We start from the raw sequence: 15,740 nt of genomic DNA, 5'->3' as shown, positions 1-15,740 counted from the left end.
CCAGTTTCAAAATCTTTGAAAGATCATATTCCAACTGATAGTCAGGTAAGTAGAGTTGATCTTCTATTCGAATGTCAGTAGATTGATAAATATCTTGACGATCTTAAAATTGAACTTGACAAACTTGGAGAATTACCTAGAGACAATTTAGATCCAGTCGAAGATTGTTCAATTCAGGAGTTTTCAACTTGAAAAGTGAATATTCCAATATTTTGGCATTTGACATTGGATCAAGCTTTTGTAAAGGAAAGAAGTTTCAAATTAAGGGAAACAGTTTGAATTGTGATACTATTACTTTCTCTCCTATGAAATCTTCATCAGATTTTGGAACAAGTGTTGAATTTGTAAAGACCTGGCTTTACTATTGTAAACTTTCAAAGAAGTTTTCTTTACAAAAAGTTTCAGATTCTTCAATTTTATTTCCAAGCATCAAGAAATGGTTCACTGTATTGGATCAAAAAACTATTTCTGTTGAAGGAAAAGAGTTTCAAGTTGAATATTTGTTGAAAGAGTTTTTGAAATTACTCATGACTTCATGTACATTTCCTAAAAAGGGAGAAAAGAATTGTTATGAAGCTAAATGCTTCATTTTCACAGTTCCAACCGATACTGACATTGAAGTTAAGAGGAGATTCAAGAAAATTGCTCATGAAGTTATTGGAATGACCTTCTTAAACAGTTCTATTGGAATGAGTGATGTTTACATCATTGAGGAATATTCATTACTCCTCCATTTAGATGATTCAAGTAGCTGTATTGTTGTAGATGTTGGTTGTTTGACTTCTGATTCAATTGTTAAGAAAGATGAAAAAATCATTCAAGTGAGTGGTGAAACAAGAGGAATCTCACTCATTCATGAGAAGATCAAGAAGATGGATAGTTCAATTGATACAATGATGGTAATGAAGGCACTTTTCAATGACAGAGATTCTGACAAGTTACCGGAGCAATATTCCAATTTGGAAAGTTGTTTCACAGAGGGTGTTGCAGAGATTGCTGAACCAATTCTTGATGTTATCCTTCAATATCGTTGTAAGAATGTTATTGTATGTGGTGGCTTTGTTTCACATGCCTATTTCAGAAAATTAGTCGAAGAATATATTTCTGTTGAAAAATTGGAAGACTATGTCAATAGACAAAAAGATTATCTCAAAGATGAGTTCAAGGACTATTCAAAAATTGAATTTACTACTTGTTGTAATCCTGATGGAGGAAGTTCACTTTTGAATGGGGTCTATCTCATTATTAAGAAGGCATTGGGAACTTCTACAGCTCAACAACTTGATTTTGAAAGAGAGACTCAAGCTGCCACTTGTCGTATTGGATTCGCATACTTTGATACATCAACCAGCTCTTTCTGTTTCGATATTTGTTATTCTCTATTTGATGCTTACTTGAAACAAGATACTGAAATATTTATCATCAAATTCAGAAACACAATTGACATTGACAAGGTTGAAAATTGCCAAGTCACCAAACAGAATTACAAAAGCATTGGAATTATGGAATTTGAGAGATTTTGCAGTTTGGAAATTATATTCAAAAACCCAATTGAGCTTTTCAGAAAAGGATTCTTCATTCATGGCAAACTTTTAAATGACCACGTTGTTGTAATAGTTCACTACCAACTTCACAATCACTTTTACTATTGCCAAGCATGTAAAATCCCAAGAAAGGGAAGAAAGGACAGAATTCCAATTAATGACATTGAAAAAGTGTTTAGTGAGGAAAATGATTGGGATACTTGGTATGGAACTCCTTATTATGTTGAGATGAATATTACCAATGAAGAAATGATTGATACCTATTTGGCTAATATGGCTGCTGTTGTTGGAGAAAAAGATCTTGCACAATTTAAAAGTTTGGAAAGAGGAGAGTTGACTAGTTTGGCAACTGAGGAGAATAAGAAGAAGAAGAGAAAGTAATCAATTTAGAATGTATTAGTGATAACTGACCTAGTACTTTTAATTACCGTCTAATAAAAGTGTTTGATATGTAATTTTAATACTTAATCACTAAAACTATCATAAATTGGAAGATTTTGTAATTATGTTAATAGATTTGAAAATTTAGATTCATCCATTAGATTGTTTTGAATACATTTGAGCCCTTAAAGAGTTACTTGGTACATCCTTGCTTGTAATGAAATACATTCTATTGTGTTGATACCATCACATTCCTGGAATTTTATATTACTGTTCCTTTTCACAAGTGACTGTTTCCATTTAAAACTGCTTAATGTTAACATTTATTTCCGATCCTATTCACATCTTCCCTGAATTAGGAATGAATATCGATCCATCCTCTGTTACAATTTATCAATTGCAAAATGACAGGTTTGAAAGAACTGTAGATTTTTACAAATAATTGGGAACCTACCAATAAACACTCCCTATTTTGATCTTTCTCAATATATTAAGGTTGACTAAAAATCACGTCGAGCAAATCCTAAAGTTCATTTTTGTAAAGATGGCGATTTGAATGGTGGATGTACAGATGAATTTCTGTTTAAATCCAAGAAAGAAAACCATGTCCTCACCAATGAAGACATAATTTCTCACTCAGGAACAGCCATTAGAATTCCAGATAACTTACTTTTGGAGTTTGGGATGATGTTCATCACCTGCATCAGACCATTTCATTTGAATCCAGACTTGTTTTATGTGAAATTAATTTTTAGAGATTTTAATTACGATAGAAAAGAATGTGTGTTTGGATTACAGATTGTACCTTTGTAAATACTTTTTAACAAGATCGTTGATGAAAGCTCAATAAAATTTATTACTTTGTGCTAATATGAGTCAACCTTAATATATTCTATTTTCCTTTGCCCCATAATATCGTGTTTCCTCCTCCGTATACTCAATCACTTAGGCTTTCTTTTATTAATGGTTGTGTGAGACATGATGAGTGACACAATAAGTAAAGGTATTTTTTACAAATGTACACTACTGTAGTCACTTCCAGCACAAAGAAGAAGGCTTCTGAGACAAAGCGTACTAATGAAATTGTTTCAAGAACTCATCCCACTAATGAAGAAATTGTTTCAAGAACTACTACTATGGTAATAATGAAATCCAGTTGGAAGAGCAAAAGATATATTTTGAAGAAAAATTAATCCAACAACAAAATGAATTCCAAGAAAAACTAGTCCAACAACAGAGTGAATTCCAATAAAAATTAATCCAGCAACAAAATGAATTAAATAAGGATCTTGATGAATTACATAGTGAATGCAATCGTTTGAAGAAAACTGGAACAAGCACTAGATTCAGAATCTGTTGCCAAAAAGAAGTGTACTGATTTGGATTTGAAAATGGCCGAGCAAAAGAGGATAGTTATGGGAGAAGTGCAAATATCTGGCCAGTAGAGGATGATGATAATGATGATACTCACAGATAAACAAGTAGAGGATCTCAGAGTTCGTGTTCAATTTGGAAAAGCTATTGAAAATATATTGGAAATAACCAATACTACTACGATTAGTGGCAATGATTTTAGTGAACTGGATTATATTGTGAAAATCTTTACCAATGTTCCCTCTATACTGACTCACGAAAGAAGAGATTTCAAAACTTTAATAGATATTCCCACTTGTTCGGTGGTAATATCACCTCTATTGCTGTTGATAGTGGAAGTGATAGTAATACATCTATTGCTAATGTAACTTCCCATGAATAACTTGTTTGGAGTTCAACAGAGTCATCATCATTGTATTTTTAAAGAGAAAAAAAACGTTAGTACGGGTGCTGAACACTAATCAAATATCACTGTGCATAACTACAGCTTTTAACCATGACTTTGTTGTTCTTCTTAAGCTTAATGGCACAATAAAATTTGTGGCCTCAAAAGTTTAAAAATAAAAAAAACAAAATTTGTTGCCAAGCGAGAGTATAAAAGGCCTTCGCAAATGCTTTTACTCTTTTCCAACAAAAAAAAACAACAACACAAATACCCTCATCAACAATGGCTAAACAAACTCAACACGGCAGATATCCAGTTAAAGGAAAGGAAGTTGCTCATGATAAATTTTCCTCGATGGCTTGCAATTTAGTTTCAGGTTTTGTCCCACTTGCTTCCATGGCTCTAATGAATTATGCAGGTGTTGGCATAATGACCCAAATGGTTACCTTATCGCCTGTTTATTTATTCTTAGGAGGAAGATGGACTCTTGGTTACTTGACTCGTGCTGATATTGCCTATAGAAAGAAACAAATTATGAAGATTGATCCAGACTATTGGTTTAAATCCTCCCCAAATCGTTGGATATTATTCAAGAGAAGTTCAGTATTTGATTTGTATTATAATGAATGCTATTTGAAGAGGAAGAATAAGACTGAACCTAAAAGATACACTGCACTCATGTATTTCAGTAGATTGGTATTGTTGCTTCTTCCATTCTTGTTGATGAATCCATTGGCTTATATGTGTCACTTGATAATGAGTAGACTTGTCATGTCTGTAATCTTTATGGTTTTCACAACTCTTGCTCATGAAGAAGGTTGGTTCGATTCACTCGTTGACAAGTATTATCCTTTCCAAAAATATGTTGATATCAATCTTGTTCTTGAAATTCTTGTTGGACACCATGTCCACCATGTAAATGAACACGATAATCATCATGATTTCCCAAGAAGAGATGTCAGTATGTTGGCAGAAACAAGCATTCCAAGAAGAATCTTCAATTTCATGGCTCATTGTTTTGAAAAGTTTGTCCTCAATGTTAATATTCTAATAAAACAGCTTTAATTATCTTTCTCTTATTCTTGTGATTTGCTATCTACAGCTCTATGCATATTCAAAATTACTTCCTCTGTATTATTAAAACAATAATTTTGCCACCCTACGGCATCTGTACTAACAACGATACCTGTATACTCTTCCAATACTTCTACTGCATATTCACATCCTAATGAAATACTTTTCATCATCCATTCAATTCCTTCCTCACGTTTCTGTTTAAGGAAATAACATTCTCCAATATTTAAATAGAGATATTCACCATTACCTTTTGGAGGATTTACAAACGGATCAAAATCATCACTAATGGGACTATTTTTGTAATCTTCAAGGGTTTGGAGAGATTTCTTGAAATATTCAATTGCCTTATCATAATTTACTTTAACATCATAACGACCTTTCATATAAATTAGTCCAAGTTCATTTAAGGCAACCCAATTTTTCTTTTTGGCAGAAGTTTCTAACCAGTAAAATGCTTTTTTGACATCTTGCACAGTTCCTTTTCCACCTCCATAAAATAATCCAAGTTGATATTGAGCTACTATCACTTGATTCTCTGCAGCTAGTTTCATCCATTTGAAAGCCTTCTCAGGATTTCTATTAACTGCTAATCCATACTTGTAACATTGAGACATGTGATATTGAGCTCTAGGAAACCCCTGATGAGCAGCTCGTTTACACCAATAAAATCCCTGATAATTAATTTGAGTACGATTTTTTTCATAAAAAATTGATAAGCCATAAACGTATTGAATTTCACCATCTCCTAAATGAGCCCCTTTCAAAAACCATTCACCATCCGTAGCTGGATCAAGTAATGAACAGAGAAAAACAATTGCAGGAAGATATGAATGGGAGGCACATTTTTTCAACCAATCCACTGCCGAATCAACATGTCCATACATCTGTAACCAACGTGCCAATATCAATTGAGCTTGTAAATTACCTTGCTTGGCAGCATTGAGCATTCTTTCAGGATTATCCCTTCTATGTAGGGCAACATAAAGTTGGGCAAGTGGATTTCCAATATCGTCGGCCAATTGAATCATTTTCGACATGGATACCTTTTTTTCCATTAACAATAGAAATGTTTTCGCATTGCTATCATTGGTTTGTTTCACATAGTCCATCACTAACTTTTCGTCATATTTCAAATAATAACATGCATCAATATTTTGACAAATAATTTCAAATAATAATTTCAGTGATAAATTTGAAGTATCAGCATATTCAATGGCACGTTCATCAACTTTGACAGCTCGTCTGATTATATTTTCGTGAGATCTCAATCTTGGAGAAGCAAATTTTATGGCAATTCCATGAACAGAAACAGCTGCGAGTACAATTTCCTCATCATCTTGTAACTCTTCTAAATATTCCAAAGTTCTGCCATTGTAAACAAGGGCCTCCTTTGCTATTTCCTTATCTTTCCTTAATGAACTGGGGGCATATTGAATTGCCAATGGATTTTGTTTCACAGCTGTCATTACAATAGTTCTATTCATTTTCAAAAGATGTCCAACAAATCTTAAAGTTTTTCCGTCCTTTGAAACTGAACTCAAAGCAAAGTAGTAATCATTTCTGTTTTGTTCAGAGGAATTTTTTGTAAGGAGAGTAATTTCATTGTTATTTGGTTTCGAATCAGCAGCTAGCTCTAGATAATAATTAAATTGATCTGAGTCTTTATGCAACATTGAATTTTGTTGAGCTGCAATGTTAAAATAGTTGGAATTGTTTTTAAAATGTTCTGGTAAATCTTCCAATTGATTTCCATTTTCATAAAGAGAATCTCTTATTATGGAATCACTTGTTTTGAAATAATCTTGTAATTTTACATAACTTGTTAGTAAATCAATACTTTCCATTTCGTCCAGGATGAATTGATTTCTTTTTTCTTCATTCATTTCCGATGGCAATGCATCTTGTTTTTTAAATATAAAATCAAGTATTGTTTTGGTGTCTGCTCTCTCGTTAACATCAATTGTTAACATTTTTTGTAACAATTCATAAATATATTTCCATTCTGGTTCTTCAAGTTTTTGAAAGAGAGAATTGATCTTTTCCCAATCTAATTCTTTTTCTTGATTCAATACTTTAATTTTACCAAATAAATAATATAATATTGTACAACCTAAAGAATAAATATCACTCTTTTCATGAATGAAAGGATTTTCTTGTTGTAACATTTCTGGAGCTTGATATAATGGTGTTCCAACAGATGCAGAACTGGATAATGATTCGAATAAGCTTTCTTTAACTATTTCTATATTATTAATATTATTGTTAATAGTATTCAATTGAATGGAAGGATTAATTTTTCTACTCAATCCCAAATCTCCTAAAATTAGTGAAATTCGATGTCCATTAAAGAATTGAACAAAAATGTTTCCCTCCTTAATATCCAAATGTACCATTTTCTTTGAATTTAAGAATCTTAATGAAGTGACCATTTGTATAATTATTTGTAAAATTGTAGAAACACTCATTTTCACATCATTTCGTATATTATTAAGAGATCCCTTATTAAAATATTCTGTAACGACATAATAGTTATTAGCAATTTGAAATGTATCTAAAATTCTCAATATATATCTCAGAAATGTTTCATTACATTCAGAGATGAGTTTTACATTGTTTTCCACAAACATTGTATCAACATACAATGCAGGAATTTCCTTAATTGCATACTCATATCCTGAATCATCGACAGAATGATAAACTTTACCATATGTACCATTTCCAATAAATTTCGATAATTTATATCTCACTCCCTTATGGAAAATTACTTTACAAAAAGGAGATTCAATTGACTTGTCAAGTTTTGAATTTAAAAAAGTGAGAGAATCCACCGAATTTAAATCATCTTTTGTAACTATTACATATTGCATTAATTCATTTGGAATGTTGATAAATTTCAAAATAAACGAAAGAGTTCCCGATTTGTTAAATATATCATTTCTATTTTTAAATAATTGTTTAAAATACTTTTTTAATTCCACAAGTCTTTTTTCAATCATTTCCGATGATCTATTAAATAATTTCTAATTTACAAAATATACAAAATATTAAATATTTAAAAAAAATTAAAATATTTAAAAAAATTAAACTTACTTTTGGAGGAAATGTCGGAAGCTTTTTAAAGTACTTGGAAAGTAGAGAGTGAAAACTTCTCAATTGTGAATATCGATATTCTATTGACCATTGATAGAAAATTTCTTGAGGATTTTTATCGGATTGGAGAGAAATATCGAGAATGTAATTGGTGTAGGGTTTAGTGTGACGATCATCAGGTGTGATGGTCTTGTAGTTGGAAATGTAAATTTCAATGAACTGCTGTTGTGACATTTTTTTGTTAGTACGTCACTAATCATCTGCGTGTCAAATAAATCTCATAGCCTTTGCACCGCATTGCATTTGCCATTTTGTTCTGGAAAAACTAAACCAAAATAAAAAGATGGATCTTGTTCAGAAGTTCTTTTGAAAAATCATATTGAAAAACTATTTCCAAATATGCCAAAATTTCACTATCTATACTTTTATAACAAAGATAATAATTAATATTTACAATAATTTCGTTTCCTGAACAATTTCTTTTGAACTTATTGGGAATGATCAGTAATGACCATTCTAGCAATGGTATTAACACAATCAATGGCAGCATTCTCGTTCTTGTTTATCCAATAATGCATCTTTTCCTTGTTAATGACACGTCATGGACAAAACCATTCATGCAATGATAGAGATGGATAGGAAAATTGAATGTGAATTCTTCTACAATATACATGCTTTCCAAGCATACAAAATCATAAAAATATTCTTCTTCTTTGTCCCAACTCGTCTGGTAAAACAGCAATATCCTAAACTACAAATAATACAATTTCTAATGATCAAACTTTGGAACAAATTTTGGATTGAACATACAATCAAAGAAACAATATAGAGTATTGAGAAGAATATATGACTAAGGATTCTTGAAATCTGAATTAATCTGACTGTGGTTTAAACTTCTAATTGGTTTATTGACCATTCTTGACTCTTTGCAAATCAATAGTCAACATTGTGTCTGGATGAGCATAAATTGACAAGTACAAGATATCACCACTAGAATCATTGTCATAACTCAAAAATGGTTCCTTACTATTCTCAAATCCATCATATTTACCAGGTCCAGGGAATCCAGTGCTTCTGTGGCCATAAACTTTAATATTGGTAATTGGAACATTTGGATTGAGTGGTGTTTGCTTGATACGAACATCAACATAATCGTAACCAGCCAAATTCAATTTGGTGAATGTTGAAATAAGCTTTGTGGAATCAACGGTGATTGTTTTAGTAAATTCAATAGCATTGGCTGGTGTATTTGGCAACAAACAGGCAGAATTGGCAGCATCAGTTCCTCTATTGGAATTACGGCATGCTGTGCATGAGGTAGCAGAGCCAGAAGAATAGGTGTTGAAGGCACACTTTTCTTGAGTGATTCCATTGGCACAAAAGTAACCAACTCCACACGGAAGACATGCATCGTTTCCTTGTAATTTTCCTATAAATGGTCGATAATGATCAAGAACACTAAATAACATACCAACATAACTTCCTGGATTACATGTGAGAGCCAAGGTTTGGCCACTCATCACGAAGGCAATAATAACACAGCTCAATAAGAAAACTCTCATTGTGAATTTTTTTTTGGTAATGCTTATCTTTGCGTGTGCACTCACTCTTGTTATCCCCATTAACACGCAGAAAGATTAACAAAGGATTGCCTATGAAAATGAACCATTGGTTCAGTTAAAGCAAGTGAGATGTAATTCAATGGACAATTTTGTGAGATTAATGTATTATTTAAGCTGTTCAGTACGGTTCTACTGCTGTCCATCCTTGTGTGATGAAATTGGGAACCAATAAGGCGATTTGTGCACTGCAAGCTTTGATTTATTGCTTCTTGGCATTGGTAATCTTTTGAATAGCTTGTCTCAAGGTAGCCAATTTTTGTTCGAGTTCAGCAAGTTCCTTTTCCTTAGCATCGATTTCTTGTTGGGTGGTAGCTTGCTTGTCAGCAACTTGTTGCAATTGAGCTTGTTGTTGATCGAGTTGTTCCTTTTGCTTGGCAATCTTTTCTTGAGTAGCTTGAGTTTCAGCTTGTAAATCAGCAGTCATTTTAGCAGCTTGATCGTCAATTTGCTTTTGAGCAGCTTGAATTTGATCTTGTAATTGAGCTTGTTGCTTGGCAATCAAATCTTCAGCTTCTTGTTGTTGCTTGGCAATCAATTCTTCAGCTTGTTGCTGTTGTTGAGTCAATTTTTGTTCAATTTCTTGTTGTTGTTGAGTCAATTGTTGTTCTGCTTGTTGCTTTTGTTCGGCAATTTGTTGTTCAGCTTGTTGTTGTTGGGCAGCAATCTCACCATTTGAGGAATAGGTTGATGGTGGAGCTTGTTTTCCTCCCTTTTTACCACCTCCCATGATTCCCTTGAATCCCTTAGTGATTTTACTAAGGAATCCACCCTTTTTACCACCCTTTCCTTTCTTACCACCTCTAGGTTGAGCTGATGGTTGTCCAGCAAATTGTCTGGTTGGGGCAGCTTTGAAACGTTGGAAGCCACCTTTACCTTTCTTTGTGGAATAGACATCTGACAATACATCATAGATCAAATCAGCAAGTTCTTGTTGATTTTCTTGATTTGTGGCAGGTTGAGTTTCAGCTAATTGAGGAGCTTGTTGTTGAGTAGTTTGCAATGGAGCTTTTTCGACAATAGCAAGAGCAACCAATTGTTGTTCAGTTGCCATTAATTGTTGATATTCTTGATTCAATTTCTTTTCCTTTTCAATCAATCTTTCCTTTGCTTGTTCTTGTTCTTGAGCTACTTTAGCCAATTCAGTCATTTGAGTTTCAATTTGAGTTTGTTGTTCAGTAAGTTGTTCAATTTGTGGTGTAAGTTGTTCTTGAGCTGCCTTAAATTGTACCTTATAATCTTCATGTTGTTGAGATACTTGTTGTTCAATTTGTTGATTAGCAGATTGAATACTAGCTTCCAATTCTTCTCTCAATTTGGCAATATGTTGTTCAGCTTGTTGTTGTTGTTGAGCAATTTGTGATTCAATTTCTTGCTTTTGTTCTCCAACTTGTTTCTCAACTTGAGCTTGTTGTTCAGAGATATCTTGTTCAGCAGCTTTTTGTTGTTCGACAATTTGTTGTTCAGCAGCAGCAACTTCTTGCTCTTGTTGTTCTTGTTCTTGCTGTTCTTGTTGTTCTTGTTTCTTATTCTTCTTACCACCCTTTCCTTTCTTACCACCAGCACCACCGCCACCCATGAGTCCCTTAGTGATTTTACTGAATAATCCACCCTTCTTACCACCTTTTCCTTTCTTACCTTTTCTTCCACTGGTTTGAGAGGAACCATCTTCTGGAGCTACATTTCCTTTATTTCCCTTCTTTCCCTTCTTTCCCTTTCCTTTTCCTTTACCTCTTGATGGAGTAGGTTGACCAATTGATGGTTGACCACCAATGAAACCACCCTTCTTACCCTTTTTACCTCTTCTTCCAGCTGGTTGTTGGAATTGAGCTATTGGTTGACCAACTGTTGGTTGTGGAGCTTGAGCTTGGAAATTATTTCTTTTACCTCTACCTCCCTTTCTTCCTCTTGGTTGTTGGAATTGGGCAACTATTGGTTGTGGAACAGCAGCTGGTTGACTAACTGGTTGTGGTGGAATAAATCTTCCTCTCTTTCCTCTTCTCACTGGTTGTGGTTGAGCAATTGCTGGTTGTGGTTGATACACAGGTTGTGGAGGAGCTCTATAAACAGGTCTTGGATGATGTACAACAGCAGGTCTATGATACACAGGTTGTGGAGGAGGAGTGTAAACTGGTGCTGCTCTAAAGACAGGTTGTGGAGGAGCATAATGTCTTGGAGGTGGAGTGTAGGCTGGTGCTGCAAATCTTCTTCCTCCTCTTCTGTCAGACAAAATGTCGATAATGTCGTCTGCCAATTCATTGTTGTAGGCTGCTTGTGTTGAAACCAACAAGCAAAGCAAGAGCAATCCGACGAGGATTGTGAGTTTCATTTTTTTAAAGATGAAAACGAACTAATTATAATCATCATGTTATTTTTGTGTTTTGATTGCGACAAGTGAATTATGAGCGTAGGGCGCAAATATATATTTGAGGAGTAAAAGTGATAATTAAAAGTATTCTGATTATTTCTCTGTGTCGCACCTACCATTCATTCTTTGCTGAATATCTTTTGGAATATTATCTAGAGAATTTCTGTAGGTATTAATTTCATATTTTTTCACATTTAAATTGTCGAATAAAAATGTAATCAATTTCATACCAAAATACATATCGCCTGCAGTAGAAAATTTGAACTGTTCAAGATTTTTCAATTTTTCTAAATCTTTCCCTTCTTCATCGGTAATGTAAAGTGCTTCTGCAATAAGGGATTTCAAATTTACGAGTTGAGAGATTGTGTTCACATCCTTTGCACTCAAGTCTGATGCTTCTAAGTATTCTAATTGCTTCAAATTACCTAATTTCGCAACGCAATTTTGTTCATGAGAACCTAAAATAAGAGTTTTCAACTTTTTGAAAGTTCCAATGGCATTGAAAATTCCATCAGTATTTTGACAAAAACATTTTTTCAAATTCAAGTAGGTGAGATTAGGAAGAGAATTATTGATGTGAATAAACTCCTCTCCAAACATGTACAAACCATTAATTTTGAGCCTTGTCAAGTTTGTGCACTTGGATAAAGATATGAAAAATTGAGGATCATTAGCTTTAAATTCCATGCCATATGTTCTTGCATCATGATACACTAAGCAAAGATGTTTGAGATTCTTCAATTCTTCTAAATGATCTATTTGTTTGAGGTGATCTGTTCCAATTACTTTGTACTTCTCTAAAAGTGGTAACTTGAACGCTAAATCTCCCTTCATCACATTTCTATGGCAGACCAATTTTTTGCATTTCATATTTGATTTTTCTAGAGCCTTAGGGAAGCTTACTAGGTCGATATGATACTTTCTTTTAAAGTTTCGTCGAGGCACCTTTGTTGGAGGATCAGGATAAAAACCAATTTTCAACTTTTCAAAATTTGGAAATACCTCAAAACACTTTTCAATCACTTCCCAAAATGTTTCCATTCCATAAAAATTCAATTGTTGGAATGATAGACACAATTGCCTATTCTCCTTTGAGAAGTTATCCAATTGTTGAATAATTGTATTGGCATCTGAAACGTTTTCTTCGCCTGAACAGCGACATAGGGCATTCAAAATTCTTGTTTCCATGTTCGATCTCTTGCACTGTCTAAATTGTTCATTGAAAATAAACATCATTCCCTCCAAATTAATCTCGTTAGTATAATAACTCCCATATCGATACAGAAACTTAATAGAGGAATCAGTTCCGAATCTACCATAACAATTCTTAATGAGAAGAGAAATGGAGCTCAAATCTTGTGTAACTTCACCTCCCATAAAATCCAATATTAAAATTACATTATCGGAAGCAAGTGACTTGAACCTGGGATCAAATCTCTGTTCAACTTCATCAACTTTGCAAGAGTCCTCGGAAGGGAGATTAATGGTTGGGGGAGGTGTTCTTTGAACTGCTGATGAAGAGGAGGCAATAACTGGTTTTTTGGCTTTACTTGATACAGAAGAGGAGGCAGAGGTTGAAGACTTTTTCTTAACGGGGAGAGAGAATGAACTCTTTGCTGACATTTTTTTTGATTTTAATTTTGCCTTGATGAACTTTGCAAAGTTAAGGCATCTTATTGTCAATCACGCAAATCTCACCTTCCAATATTTTCAACACATTTTCCAACATTGTTAATAGAATTTAACCAACTAAAAAGAAGTAATCATATCTTGATAAATAAAAAATAAAAGACTACAGCACCACAGGTTCCCAAGTTGTCTCCAACCTCAGTACTGATGTGGCTCGACGATGCTTAACTTCTCAAATCGGACGGGATGAGGTGCATTCATCGTGATATGGCCGTAGCCATTAAATATCTTAAATTAAGATTTATCAATAGACGTTGACAGTGTCCACACCTTAACGAATTAAGTTTTTCTCATTCCTTATTGAATAATCTGTACAACAATGGAGTGTTGATTACCACGCGAATTTTGTACTGTCCTGTTATTGAACACAATTATTCATAGAATATTTTGTTTTTTTGTATTAAGCTAGCTTACAGCTCCTTATTTCTTTTCCATTGATTATTTGTCGATCAAGTGTATCTTTACGGAACAGATATTATTGTGATCATTAAATACTGATTCTTCATATCAATCAATGGTATGATAATGATAATTGTGTGATGTGGAAGAACATTTCAAAAATGTACTCTTGGTGTTGTTGGCAAGTCCAAACTTGGCGAAAACATGAATGCAAAACAACAAATCTACTTAAGGTTTGGCTGGTGCTATTGATAAATCTGTTACAGCTCCAATCGAAAGAGTTAAATTGTTGATCCAAACTCAAGATGCTAATCCTTTGATCAGATCTGGACAAGTCCCACGTTACACTGGTATTGGTGATTGTTTTGTTCGTGTTGCTAAAAACGAAGGTATTCCTGCTTTCTGGAGAGGTAATATGACCAATATTTACAGATATTTCCCAACACAAGCTTTTAACTTCTCCTTCAAGGATGCTCTTAAAAAGATGTTCCCAGATTACTCTCCAAAGGACAACTTCTTCAAATTCTTCTTGGTTCAATTAGCTTCTGGTGGTTTGGCTGGTGCTGGTTCTTTGTGTATTGTTTATCCATTGGATTATGCTCGTACTCGTCTTGCTTCCGATGTTGGTAATCACAGAGATTTTAATGGTTTGGGTGATTGCATGGTTAAGACTTACAAACAAGGTGGTTTCAGAGCTTTATATAACGGTTTCGGAGTTTCAGTTGCTGGTATCATTCCATACAGAGGTGTTTACTTTGGTTTATATGATACTTTGAGAGAAAAGAACCCATACAAGAATGATCTTGGTATTGCTGGTGTTTCTTCTAAATTTGCTCTTGCTCAAACTGTCTCTATTGCTGCTGGTTATGCTTCCTATCCATTCGATACTGTCAGAAGAAGATTGATGATGCAATCTGAAAAGCCAAGAGAACAATGGGTTTATACAGGAACTGTTGACTGTTTCTCAAAGATTCTTAAGGAAGAAGGTACTGTTGCCATGTTCAAGGGTGCTGGAGCTAACGCTTTGAGAACTGTTGGTTCTGCATTGGTTTTGGTCTTGTACGATCAAATGCAAGGAATGTTTTAAATTTTGGAGCTTGGAGAATATTGATTAGGAAAAAATTAAATTTATTATTATTATTAAATGGAGGTTTTGATCTGGTATTACCACGTTCTATCTTTTTGTACAATCTCAACTGGTTCTAGATCTATTTTTTTAATCAATTAAAATCTATGATCTGTATTGGTTAAACTTTCCAAAATAGTATAAATTAGAAAATTAAATACTCAAAAGTTATTTAATTGAAAAAGGAAAAGATAACCATCTTTGTTCAATAAGAAAACCACCGTTATCACCTTAATATAAAATTCTTAAACTCGTTTCTAATATCATTAAAATAAATTGTAATATCGAATATTACAAAAACTAATAAAAAATCACAAAAAAATGCAACAAGAACAACCAACCATTCTCGCTCTCGGCGACTCACTCACCAAAGGTTACTACAATAATGGATTTTCATATCATCCATACGCAAATCGTCTTTCATTCCTACTAACAAACAAATATCATGTTGAGCCTTTTGGAGAGAACGGAGAGGAAACACAAGAGATGAAGGAACGTCTCGATCAAATTCTTGATTATTATGCAAAAGATGCATTCAAAGGAGTGATCATTATCGGAGGAACAAATGATTTGGCTTCTTATTCATCCGATATGATTATTGAGAATTTAATTGGGATGTACAAGAGGTGTTTAGAGTTGGAGAGTTTTGGTTGAGCACCGAGTCTTTTTGATGGAAAGTTTATGGAAA

The 15,740-nt window shown here is 33.6% G+C and overlaps 7 protein-coding genes across 7 annotated transcripts; 4 read left to right on the top strand and 3 right to left on the bottom strand.

Annotated features, from left to right (window-relative positions):
• Positions 1-305: 305 nt before the first annotated feature.
• Positions 306-1,925, top strand: NAEGRDRAFT_72305 (uncharacterized protein; the record flags this gene model as incomplete). Its single annotated transcript, XM_002672634.1, has 1 exon — positions 306-1,925. One exon carries the CDS (start codon positions 306-308, stop codon positions 1,923-1,925), a length of 1,620 nt encoding a protein of 539 aa, XP_002672680.1.
• Positions 1,926-3,966: 2,041 nt separating this feature from the next.
• NAEGRDRAFT_72304 (uncharacterized protein) lies at positions 3,967-4,448 on the top strand (the record flags this gene model as incomplete). The annotated part of the gene is made up of 2 exons (XM_002672633.1): positions 3,967-4,287; positions 4,377-4,448. 2 exons carry the CDS (start codon positions 3,967-3,969, stop codon positions 4,446-4,448), a joined length of 393 nt encoding a protein of 130 aa, XP_002672679.1.
• Positions 4,449-4,760: 312 nt separating this feature from the next.
• On the bottom strand, positions 4,761-8,085 carry NAEGRDRAFT_59176 (S_TKc domain-containing protein; the record flags this gene model as incomplete). The annotated part of the gene is made up of 2 exons (XM_002672557.1): positions 4,761-7,781; positions 7,852-8,085. 2 exons carry the CDS (start codon positions 8,083-8,085, stop codon positions 4,761-4,763), a joined length of 3,255 nt encoding a protein of 1,084 aa, XP_002672603.1.
• Positions 8,086-8,756: 671 nt separating this feature from the next.
• Positions 8,757-9,413, bottom strand: NAEGRDRAFT_72302 (uncharacterized protein; the record flags this gene model as incomplete). The annotated part of the gene is made up of 1 exon (XM_002672556.1): positions 8,757-9,413. The coding sequence occupies one exon, from the start codon at positions 9,411-9,413 to the stop codon at positions 8,757-8,759; it is 657 nt and encodes a 218-aa protein (XP_002672602.1).
• Positions 9,414-9,655: 242 nt separating this feature from the next.
• Positions 9,656-13,461, bottom strand: NAEGRDRAFT_59175 (uncharacterized protein; the record flags this gene model as incomplete). Its single annotated transcript, XM_002672555.1, has 2 exons — positions 9,656-11,738; positions 11,955-13,461. The coding sequence occupies 2 exons, from the start codon at positions 13,459-13,461 to the stop codon at positions 9,673-9,675; spliced, it is 3,573 nt and encodes a 1,190-aa protein (XP_002672601.1). The 3' UTR covers positions 9,656-9,672.
• An 880-nt stretch (positions 13,462-14,341) lies between these two features.
• On the top strand, positions 14,342-15,013 carry NAEGRDRAFT_52118 (uncharacterized protein; the record flags this gene model as incomplete). Its single annotated transcript, XM_002672632.1, has 1 exon — positions 14,342-15,013. One exon carries the CDS (start codon positions 14,342-14,344, stop codon positions 15,011-15,013), a length of 672 nt encoding a protein of 223 aa, XP_002672678.1.
• A 360-nt stretch (positions 15,014-15,373) lies between these two features.
• Positions 15,374-15,706, top strand: NAEGRDRAFT_72298 (uncharacterized protein; the record flags this gene model as incomplete). The annotated part of the gene is made up of 1 exon (XM_002672631.1): positions 15,374-15,706. One exon carries the CDS (start codon positions 15,374-15,376, stop codon positions 15,704-15,706), a length of 333 nt encoding a protein of 110 aa, XP_002672677.1.
• Between the last annotated feature and the right edge of the window lie 34 nt (positions 15,707-15,740).

The sequence above is a fragment of the Naegleria gruberi genome (genome assembly GCF_000004985.1).
Source record: "Naegleria gruberi genomic scaffold NAEGRscaffold_52, whole genome shotgun sequence".
NCBI lineage: Eukaryota > Heterolobosea > Eutetramitea > Acrasida > Naegleriidae > Naegleria > Naegleria gruberi.
Note: the sequence above shows the minus strand (reverse complement) of the source record. Positions and strands in the feature narration are given on the sequence as shown.